The sequence below is a fragment of the Ascaphus truei genome, chromosome 1, assembly GCF_040206685.1.
Source record: "Ascaphus truei isolate aAscTru1 chromosome 1, aAscTru1.hap1, whole genome shotgun sequence".
NCBI lineage: Eukaryota > Metazoa > Chordata > Amphibia > Anura > Ascaphidae > Ascaphus > Ascaphus truei.
The window spans coordinates 34,750,161-34,762,357 of record NC_134483.1 but is presented as its reverse complement, the minus strand read 5'-3'; the positions used below and the strand labels follow the sequence as shown (position 1 = coordinate 34,762,357).

The 12,197-nt window shown below is 42.2% G+C and overlaps 1 protein-coding gene across 1 annotated transcript; it reads left to right on the top strand.

The window, feature by feature from the left end:
* Positions 1-2,158: 2,158 nt before the first annotated feature.
* C1H18orf32 (chromosome 1 C18orf32 homolog) lies at positions 2,159-11,364 on the top strand. The gene is made up of 3 exons (XM_075586089.1): positions 2,159-2,284; positions 7,412-7,601; positions 9,539-11,364. Exons 2-3 carry the CDS (start codon positions 7,422-7,424, stop codon positions 9,611-9,613), a joined length of 255 nt encoding a protein of 84 aa, XP_075442204.1. The 5' UTR covers positions 2,159-2,284; positions 7,412-7,421; the 3' UTR covers positions 9,614-11,364.
* Positions 11,365-12,197: the final 833 nt, after the last annotated feature.

Here is a 12,197-nt window from a genome sequence, read left to right as displayed (position 1 = left end):
GCCTTTAGAACATGGTTTTAAAATATTTATACCTCTGATTTAAAAAAAAAAAAAATATATATATATAAAGTGTTTCCTGAAATATTAAAAAAAAAAAAAAAAAAGAATAACGAAGTCTAGGTTGTGTTTTACTGCCCTTATGTCGGTCTCATTCTGCCTTTCCTTACCGAGAGGGTGGTGTGAACAGTAAATGCATGCGATTACCATCTCATTGGGGTGAGACTGACATCACATCTGTATCACGATACATAGATGCTGCTAATTAAAGCAAAGGAACATTTTCAGACTCTGAGAATGATTGTAAATGTTTCACCACCTTTCTGATTAAATGGCACAAAGCGCCTGGTTTTATATAATGTTTCAAGTACTGTAATAAGTAGCAGTATGCCATATGTTATAACAACAATTCAAATAACTGTATACAAAAACTGTAGCCATATTGGTCTCTTATTTCGGTAGGGAGAAACTTGTTTGATTATAAACAAAGCTGCATTGTTAGCTGCAATGCGGTGGTCATGGCTGCATTACTAGCATTGGTCAGCGTTGCATGTACTGTTCACAGCTGCATTACTGGCACTGCAATGTACTGTACTGGTCACAGCTGCATTACTTGCAATGTACTGTAATGTACTGGTCACAGCTGCCTTACTAGCACTGCAATGTACTGTACAGGTCACAGCTGCATTACTAGCACTGCAATGTACTGTACTGGTCACAGCTGCATTACTGGCACTGCAATGTACTGTACTGGTCACAGCTGCATTACTTGCAATGTAATGTACTGGTAACAGCTGCCTTACTAGCACTGCAATGTGCTGTACTGGTCACAGCTGCATTAGTAGCACTGCAATGTACTGTACTGGTCACAGCTGCATTACTAGCACTGCAATGTACTGTACTGGTCACAGCTGCATTACTAGCACTGCAATGTACTGTACTGGTCACTGCTGCATTACTTAGCACTGTAATGTACTGTACTGGTCACTGCTGCATTACTTGCAATGTACTGTACTGGTCACAGTTGCATTACTAGCACTGCAATGTACTGTACTGGTCACAACTGCATTACTTGCAATGTACTGTACTGGTCACAGCTGTATTACTTGCAATGTACTGTACTGGTCACTGCTGCATTACTTAGCACTGTAATGTACTGTACTGGTCACTGCTGTCTTACTTGCACTGCAATGTACTGTACTGGTCACAGCTGATATATTTGCACTGCAATGTACTGTACTGGTCACAGCTGCATTACTTGCACTGCAATGTACTGTACTGGTCACAGCTGCATTACTTGCACTGCAATGTACAGTACTGTACTGGTCACAGCTGATATATTTGCACTGCAATGTACTGTACTGGTCACAGCTACATTACTAGCATTGCAATGTACTGTACTGGTCATAGCTGCATTACTAGCACTGCAATGTACTGTACTGGTCACAGCTGCATTACTAGCACTGCAATGTACTGTACTGGTCACAGCTGCATTACTTGCAATGTACTGTACTGGTCACAGCTGATATATTTGCACTGCAATGTACTGTACTTGTCACAGCCGATATATTTGCACTGCAATGTACTGTACTGGTCACAGCTGATATATTTGCACTGAAATGTACTGTACTGGTCACAGCTGATATATTTGCACTGCAATGTACTGTACTGGTCACAGCTGCATTACTAGCATTGCAATGTACTGTACTGGTCATAGCTGCATTACTAGCACTGCAATGTACTGTACTGGTCACAGCTGCATTATCTGCAATGTACTGTACTGGTCACAGCTGATATATTTGCACTGCAATGTACTATACTGGTCACAGCTGATATATTTGCACTGCAATGTACTGTACTGGTCACTGCTACATTACTAGCACTGCAATGTACTGTACTGGTCACAGCTGATATATTAGCACTACAATGTACTGTACTGGTCACAGCTGGTATATTAGCACTGAAATGTACTGTACTGGTCACAGCTGATATATTAGCACTGCAATGTACTGTACTGGTCACAGCTGATATATTTGCACTGCAATGTACTGTACTGGTCACAGCTGCACTCAGTGCACTTCGTCACATTCCCACTAGGGGGAGTGGGCGCGCACAGACTCCGACGCATGCTCAGTGGGTTCGTCTCAAATCCTTAGCTGTCTAACTTTTATGACGTTTAGTGTTACCCGGAAATGATGCTGACTTCCGGTCACGGGATCAGACGGTGACAGTGACAGAGGTGGAGTGTGTTTACCTGTTGGTATCCCGGAAAGAGAGAGGGGTGACGGTAAGTGGGGAGGTGGGGAGTAACAGGATGGGGTGACAGGGAGTGGGGAGGGAAGGTAGAATTGATGAGGAGTGTAGGAGATAAGAGATAGTAAAAGGCTATGAGACTGAAGGATGGGAGAACAGGGCAGGTTGGATGATGAGGGGGTGAGGTATGATATAGGGGTGGGGGCGGCAAGAGATAGTATAAGGATGGTAGGATGAAGAATAAATAGGGTGGTGGGACGTGGTTAACTTGGCTGGGAGTAGTATGTGGCTCCATATTACTGCTGGCAGCCTGGAATTAATACAAGTTGAACTATATTTACATGGCTGAACCAGTTTATCCAGCGAGGTTCAACATGGCGTTTTCATTTTATTCCAACCTGTGTTTTTATTTAAAGTCTGTTGCACTGTGTGAAGTCTTAACGCCACCAAAGGGTTTCATGTTATTCTGCATTTTGATGCCAGAGGGGCCCTTCTTGCTAGGAAGAATGTAAGCTTGAGCCATTTAAGTTGCGCTGAAATCTTCCGAAACAATGAGTGTATAAGTGCTGGTTTGTTAGCAAAGGTTATGCGTAACGTGGGCTTGGGCTCAGAAAATTATTTATTTATAAAATGTTTTACACACACGGGAAACTCCCGCACCGCCACAATGTGAACCACGTTGAGGTGCTTACTAGGTAAGGGATTGGAGTATACAGAAGAAAAGGAACCTAGTATACTAGCACTCAGTCATACTAAATGTATAATGATACAGTATAGTTAAAATACTTTATTGGCAAACAATGAAATAAAAAAATGGGCTTTAAATTAACAATGTGTCAAACAGCACGTGACTGTGATCATTCGTAACTTAACTAAAGGTGGTTAAGTAGTGTATACATATGGAGATCCTTGATAGATATTCAGGATCTGATGCTATGTATATAGCCTCCTATGTATATGGAGATAAGTCCGTGATGTATCCACCACACAGATGATGTCTGTCCTGATGTATATTCTCAGAGCGTGTTGATAAGCGCTCTGAATCAAGGTGACATATATATGATACTAGCTGAGAGCCCTGGCGTTGCCCGGGATGTTTGTGGTGTGGGGGTGGCATTTGGGTGGGGAGTGGTCCACGCGGCCCATGGTGGTGTGCGGTGGTGCTGCTGCTGTGGCTGTACTGATGGTGATTGTATCGGTGTGCTGATTTGGGAGGGTTTGGTGCGGATGTGGGGGTGCCGATGGGGGAGGTGCGAAGGTGCTGATGTGTGGGTGCTGATCGTGTTGATGGGGGCTGGGAATAGCGGGGAGCCGAGAATGCCAGTGTGCTGGGGTGGCATGGGATACCGGTGTGCTGATGTGGTGGTGCTGGGGATAGTGTGTGTGTGTGTATACACGTGTGTGTGTGTATACACGTGTGTGTGTATACACGTGTGTGTGTATACACGTGTGCGTGTGTATACACGTGTGTGCGTGTGTATACACGTGTGTGCGTGTGTATACACGTGTGTGTGTGTATACACGTGTGCGTGTGTGTGTGTATACACGTGTGCGTGTGTGTGTGTGTATACACGTGTGCGTGTGTGTGTATACACGTGTACGTGTGTAGTGTGTATACACGTGTACGTGTGTAGTGTGTATACACGTGTACGTGTGTAGTGTGTATACACGTGTACGTGTGTAGTGTGTATACACGTGTACGTGTGTATACACGTGTACGTGTGTATACACGTGTACCTGTGTATACACGTGTACGTGTGTAGTGTGTATACACGTGTACGTGTGTATACACGTGTACGTGTGTATACACGTGTACGTGTGTGTGTATACACGTGTACGTGTGTGTGTATACGCGTGTACGTGTGTGTGTATACGCGTGTGTGTGTGTATACGCGTGTGCGTGTGTGTGTGTATACGCGTGTGCGTGTGTGTGCGTTTGCGTGTATACGCGTGTGCGTGTATACGCGTGTGCGTGTATACACGTGTGCGTGTGTGTAGACACTTGTGCGTGTGTGTGTAGACACTTGTGCGTGTGTGTGTAGACACGTGTGCGTGTGTGTGTGTAGACACGTGTGCGTGTGTGTGTGTAGACACGTGTGCGTGTGTGTAGACACGTGTGCGTGTGTGTGTGTGTCCAAGTGACCCTTAGCACAATTAGCCCATATCATTTGAAACTATTATCCTATTGAGGAATTTCTGCTGGATAAACATGATTTCTATGTGCTATTTGGGCTGACGGGATTTAAAGGGGCCATATCCCTTCAAAGATCTCTGTCCATGAATAACTTTACGGATCAGTCATTCATGAGTGTTTACATTGCAGATTACCCTTTAACACTTCCCTGACTGGTTGGGTGTATATGGGTATTGGTATACAATATACTTACCACTGCAACTATATCTACCGCATGTTGAAGATCTATACCATTACCTGTTCATACCTCCAACATAGTCTGGCAGTATATGGGTGTATGCATTTACCAACCAACATTTCCCTTTTCATGGGGGTCTGTATGGATTAATGATATACACTTTCTATACCATTGCAGCCAATATATATCCTGTGCAGAGGATATACACGGATAGCTGCCTATGACTACACTAAGGATGCACGAGTATTCCCTTCACTAGCCCCGTAGCCTAGCCAGTGTTTGTCTACACTACCAGGGCTATAACACTGTCTTCGGTACACTATCAAGGGTGTTTGCATCAATCCTTATATTGAGTACATACCTATAGACTTGTTCCATTAGGATCCATGGGTTATACTTATAGAGTGCCTCCTCAACATTAAGCAGCTTCTAGTGTTTGATTAGGATTTATACAGCGGACACACATTAACAGATGGTCACACATTCATTCCTGCCTTGCTTCACTTAGATGCTATACCTACATATCATATATATGTCACCTTGATTCAGAGCGCTTATCAACACACGCTCTGAGAATATACATCAGGACTGACATTATCTGTGTGGTGGATACATCACGAACTTATCTCCATATACATAGGAGGCTATATACATAGCATCGGATCCTGAATATCTATCAAGGATCTCCATATGTATACACTACTTAACCACCTTTAGTTAAGTTACGAATGATCACAGTCACGTGCTGTTTGACACATTGTTATTTTAAAGCCCATTTTTTTATTTCATTGTTTGCCAATAAAGTATTTTAACTATACTGTATCATTATACATTTAGTATGACTGAGTGCTAGTATACTAGGTTCCTTTTCTTCTTTATACATATAAAATGTTTTACCTGGAGTAATACACTGAGAGTTACCTCTCGTTTTCAAGTATGTTCTGGTCATAGCGTTATGATGACAGATAAATGGTTACAAATACATAGTAATAAAAGCTAAACACACAAGAATCAAGATGAATGCAGCTTGGGATGCCCCAACTCTATGGGAACAAGAGCAACAAACAGGAATGGTAGTGGGTGCTGCAAGGCTATACATTGTATTGTATGTCTTCATTTATATAGCGCCATTAATGTACATAGCGCTTCACAGTAGTAATACACATGGTAATCAAATAAATAACAGATAATATAAATAACAGATCATGGGAATAAGTGCTTTAGACATAAAAGTAACATTAAGGAAGAGGAGTCCCTGCCCCGAGGAGCTTACAGTCTAATTGGTAGGTAGGGAGAATGTACAGAGACAGTATGAGGGAGTTCTGGTAAGTGCGTCTGCAGGGGGCCAAGCTTTATGTATCATGTGTTCAGAATATCCACAGTGCTATTCATATGCTTCTTTAAGCAAGTGTGTCTTAAGTTGGGTCTTAAAGGTGGATAGAGAGGGTGCTAGTCGGGTACTGAGGGGAAGGGCATTCCAGAGGTGTGGGGCAGTCAGTGAAAAAAGTTGAAGGCGGGAGAGGGCTTTAGATACAAAGGGGGTAGAAAGAAGACATCCTTGAGAAGAATGCAAGGGTCTGGATGGTGCATAACGAGAAATTAGGGCTGAGATGTAAGGAGGGGCAGAAGAGTGTAAAGCTTTAAAAGTGAGGAGAAGAATGGAGTGTGAGATGCGGGATTTGATCGGAAGCCAGGAGAGGGATTTCATGAGGGGAGATGCTGAGACAGATCTAGGAAAGAGTAGCGTGACTCTGGCAGCAGCCTTTAGGATAGATTGTAGGGGAGACAGGTGAGAGGCAGGAAGGCCGGACAGCAGGAGGTTACAGTAGTCAAGACGGGAGAGAATGAGGGCCTGAGTCAGAGTTTTAGCAGTCGAGCAACAGAGGAAAGGGCGTATCTTTGTTATATTGCTAAGGAAAAAGCAACAGGTTTTTGAAATGTTTTGAATGTGAGGGGCGAATGTGAGAGAGGAGTCGAGTGTGACCCCTAGGCAGCGTGCTTGGGCTACTGGGTGAATGATCGTAGTTCCAACAGTAATGTGGAAGGAGGTAGTAGGGTCAGATTTGGGAGGAAGTATGAGGAGCTCTGTTTTAGCCATGTTGAGTTTAAGGTGGCGGAGGGCCATCCAGGATGATATAGCAGAGAGACATTCAGAAACTTTGGTTTGTACAGCAGGAGTAGGGTCGGGTGTTGAAAAGTATATTTTTGTGTCGTCAGCATAGAGGTGATAATTAAACCCAAAAAATGTTATTAGGTCACCTAGAGAGAGTGTGTACAGAGAAAAGAGAAGAGGTCCCAGGACAGAGCCCTGGGGTACCCCCACAGAGAGATCAATAGAGGAGGAGGAGGTGTTAGCAGAAGAGACACTGAAAGTACGATGGGAGAGGTAGAATGAGATCCAGGATAGTGCTTTGTTCCGAATACCAAGAGTATGGAGAATGTGAAGGAGAAGAGGGTGGTCCACTGTGTCAAATGCTGCAGAGAGGTCAAGTAATATGAGCAGAGTGTAATGACCTCTGTCTTTGGCAGCATGGAGGTCGTCAGTTATTTTAGTGAGGGCTGTTTCCGTGGAGTGAGCAGTGCGGAAGCCAGATTGTAGCGGGTCTAGGAGAGAATAGGTGTTGAGAAAATGGACCAAGCGAGAGAATACAAGACGTTCAAGGAGTTTAGAGGCAAAAGGCAGGAGGGAGACAGGTCGATAGTTAGAAAGACAGGTAGGGTCAAGATGCCCAGTAAGAGGTAATATATGTTATAGGCGTATGTAACAGTTGCATGCTTTCTTCCTGTAGATCTGCCACCATGGTGTGCATCCCTTGCATAGTCATTCCAGTCCTACTGTGGGTGTACAAGAAATTTTTGGAGCCGTACGTGTATCCCTTTATAGCTCCTTTCATCAACCGCATCTGGCCAAGCAAATCTGTCAAGGAAGTCCCTGCACCTGGTGGTAAAGAAAAAGTAGATTGCAATGGCAGCTGCACGGTATGATACTTGATGCAACAATACCTAGATTAGCAATGAATATGTCGTCATTCATGGTGCTTGGTAGGCAAAGCTACCACCCTATTTAAGAACGAGGCTTTAAAATGGTAAAATAAGATGTAACCGTAGCAGTGGAACAATGAAGCATAGGCAAACGTATCTGCTCCAAAGCTGCGGGTACAAAAAGGCTAAACTTTGAAGCATAGCTGCAACACAAGCAACCAGCATAATGTGGCCCTGGATTTCGTGACCTGCGTTACTTCAAGGGTCCAGGGCTGCCTCTTGCTGTTTTTTTTCTGTTGCACCTATACCTAATTAAAAGTTTTCTACTTTTGTAACTTCAACTTTGGAGTGGATCCATTTTGTTTTTGCTTCATTGATATTTTAGCAGTTGGCTGCTTGTTGAGCAGGAAGGTCCAAGCCGTGCGATAGCTACTGTACTTTGTTCCTGTTACATGCAGTTTGATCATGATTCCACCACACATGGGAAATTGCATACCTCCAAACCTTTCCTTTTACTCAGACACATCTTAACCTCAAGGCATTAGATACATCAACACATTCTTCCCCTATCAAGAACACACAACCCTTTCTACAGTGATACCCTCTCCTTACCCGTAGGTAGCTTTGGTCCTAGGTGACTTTTCTTCTTCCAAAATGTATCAAGTGTTGTGCTTCTCTGCACCAATGCTTGTTGGATGGAAGCCACTAAGTTTATAGATGTTATGAAAGGCAATCGCACATTTTCTACATAACATTTTTTTGAAGATGGCATTGAATGTGTATATTGGAAGTACAGTGGAATTACTTGGCCATATAACACCACCCTGCTATTTTTAACATCTGTTTCATAATTAAAGATGTAATAGCTGCTACAAATCACAATAGACATATATACAGGTCTTAATCTATTCACTCAACGAGTGTAAGTTGATGAATATACATTTATACTTAAACACAAGGAAGTCATTGGACACATTTCACAATGAGGTATTTTAGTCGCGATACGAATGGAATGTTCATACAATTGTAAAGGAAATCAATTGAGACAGAATAATCTGTGATGCTGTTTTAATTTTAGTTTAGATGACTCAAATCAAATCTCACTCTCATAAAGTGGTTTTAACTGCAGCATTCCCATTAAGATCAATAATTTAGAAGACGTTAATGTAATACATTTGTACTGAATAGTTGCAATAGGTGTTGACTAGCCTCCCCATATAATTAAGAGCCCGTTGGTTATGTATAGGTAATTGGTATTGGTAATACCTTAAATAAAGCATAGGTTAATTTACTTCTTCCTACACAAAGCTAATGGACAATGTTTCCGGATTCACAATACATGTGGAAATCTGGTGGTCTCAAGGACATGTGCAAATACATCGTCAGTGTACCAGCTTGAGAATCCTCCACAGGGTCACTAACTACAGAAAATACACTCATTACCTCAAGAATCTTGCACCATTATTTATCTTTACTCAAGCAGTGTTATAGATGTGCAAATTACTTGTTAGCCAATGTGAAACGAGAATTTGTAGGTGATTTTGTGTTTGTTTTAAAAGGCAGCTTTTTGTGTTTATTAATGTAGTAATCGCCACACATCATAATTGTTCTGTAACCACCAGACATGGTTCTTTGTAGTGGCTTAGAAGACAAAGTGGTTTTGCATGGTTTTTCACAGATGAGTAATTTTTTCCTCCTCCTGATGAAGTAGTCCACCTTCTTACGGAAGCTGTTCACAGCACCTACCATCTTTCTACTGCAAATGTTCACTATAAATGCAGTGATTTACACATTTGGAGACGATTTGGCTCCTGCAGAAATATGGCTAAAACATTCTCAACGCGAGCGCAAAGAGGCAAACCAATATATTGTATCATTTAAGTGAGTTCCTCCTGAAGTTCGCCAGTCATTTAATGCATGCTTTTGTTTTACAGCCGGAGAGCAATGGAATCACAAATGGAAGTGTCGCTAAAGAACCAGAACCAGTTTCTGATAAAAAGACTGACTAAAATGGCTCGTCAATATCCAATCCTCTTCTCTACAGAAACAAGTCTACTTATAAGATGCTCCGCCTGCACCTCTACGTTTTATAGAATGAAAGAATAGTAACCAACTATTTCCAGCGGAGGAAGAGAAAATTGTATTTATTTACTGTAAAATATAACAAAAAGTGAAAAAATTTATGTATACACTAATATATTGCATTCCAGATTTTAGGTTTTCTTTATTTTCGTTTGTTTCAGTTCGTGATTTGCAACTAAAAAAAATTAATAAAAATGTAATTGTTTTTGGTCAAATACAAATGTTTCTAGAGACTCTTAAAAATGTGCCCTGGGTTGTCTATAATTATGTTTCCCTCCCTCACCCCTCGCAGTCTCTTGGTCACATCACTCGAACACCTTGATCTGTGAACATCCCCAGTCCGGGCAGAGGACCAATCAAGGTTGCTACCTGTGGATGGGCAGGACATGGTAGCTGGGATTGATATGGAACTTGTAGACCCACAAATTGTGTATAGGAATGTTTCTATGCATTTTCTATGATCAGCAGTAACTAGCGTTTTTTTGTGAGCATGAAAATATATTTGGTTACAGATAAAATGGTTTCTTGAGGATCTCAAATTGTATAAGACTTTCATTAGCCTTCAAACAGACCCCATGTTCACACTAAGTCTGATCTGTTCAGTTACTCACTGGAGATTTGATTACAATAAAGTACCCCAGAGATTATCGGCGAGAGCCCATGGCAATGTCACCTTGACGGAGGCGGAATGTGCGACTGGAACGTCGGTTTTGCTTTGCACAATATGAATGTTCAGAGTGCCCACTCCTTATCTTCTTCACTGATGTTAACATAAGAGCGACATGTTTTCCTTGGAGTCACAGAGCACCCATGTTTAGATTAACAAAGATTTTGTAAAGAAGTGCTATACTGTATTGAATTTACATTGTATGATATAGGTTTGTTTCCATTCATGATATTATCTGGCATAATATTTTAACTTTCATATCTGAACGTTACAACCAATACATTGGTTGTTATAGAAGTCTGTACTTCTATTTACAGTGGTTCTCAAACATCTTCTCAGGGCCCTCAGCCACACCAGGTTTTTAAGGCATTCATCAAATTCTACATAATTCATTCCTATGCAAACGATGTGCTCTCACCTGTATGTAAACGCACTGGTTAGTCCTAAAAGTTGGTGTGGCTGGTGGACCCCGAGGACAGATTTGCTATACTTTTGCAATTTGTGTGCCTTTGTCATTTATTCTGCATAGGCCATATTCATAGATGCTTTGGGGTGATCCGAGGGATAGTGATATGTTTTCGATATATCTTATAGCAGGGGTTCTCAACTCCAGTCCTCAACACCCCCCAACAGGGCAGGTTTTCAGGATAATCCCTTCTTCAGCACAGGTGGCTCAGTCTTCGACTGGGCTGAAGCAGGCTCTTTGACTGAGCCACCTGTGCTGAAGCTGTGATATCCTGAAAACGTGACCTGTTGGTGGTTCTTGAGGACTGGAGTTGTGAATCCTTGTCTTACACAAAACATGTACTGTAATATAAAACCTGGTAGCAGGAACCACAAATATACCACTAAACAGGATACTCAGTCCTTGTTTTCAGTAGGAGATCTGAATTTGACCAAAGTACAAATGTTTATTTTCACCATTAAAAATAACAATGTAAAAGCACTGGACATTACTAATGTAAACTGTTGCATACAAGTTTGGAAAATAAAATAATAACAAGACAGTCACCCTTAGATCATTTCTCTAATATAGCTCGTCGGGCCTTGGTTCTTGCATGATTCCTGCCATCTGATGTCAAGTAAATCTCCCTGCTGCCAGAGGGGCCAGCAGCTGTTTATTTGAATTGTGTTGTGGTCCTACTAGTATCTATGGGGCTATTTTCTGTATTTTCTGCCATACCACCAGGGGGTTAACCTCCCCTCGCTGGTGCCTTTGGTTCATTAATTAGACATTTTCTCCAGTGTTACACTAAAACCAGTCTCCCCCTAACACCAAATGTAATCAATAGTGATGTCATCCTCCCAGAACCATCAGTATGATTTGAGGGTTCCAGACCAAAAAGTGTCATGTTGGCGTTTTCTATATGCACAGTGCAGCTCACCGGAACACTGCACCCTCCAAAATCTCCCCCGGCCACCTTCAGCTGCGATCACTGGGGCACATCTCCAGACAGAAAAAAAAAACAATCTCTGGAGGTGGGAGGGTTTCAGGGAAACAGGCTCATGAATAGCAGCTGTCGCTCAGGAGCACAGGTTAAAGCCACCTAAAGTACCGGATCAACGCCAGAGGAGAAGGCCATGCTGCACAGTGGAGGCTCCTCTCCATCGATGTACATGGACAGCTTCCTGTACCGCGTCTGTGCTGATTGTTAGATTTTGAGATGTGAGTGCTGCATTATACACTTTTAATTGTAAAGATTTGTAATACCTCTATTTTCTCTCTGCTCCCCTAATTTTTTTGCTATTTGTTATTTTTATGGATAAGTGCTGATTTTTTTTACCAGGGAAATTCCTGTTAAAGTCTGGAATTCTGGTCTACACATCAGCAAAACTGACCCCAA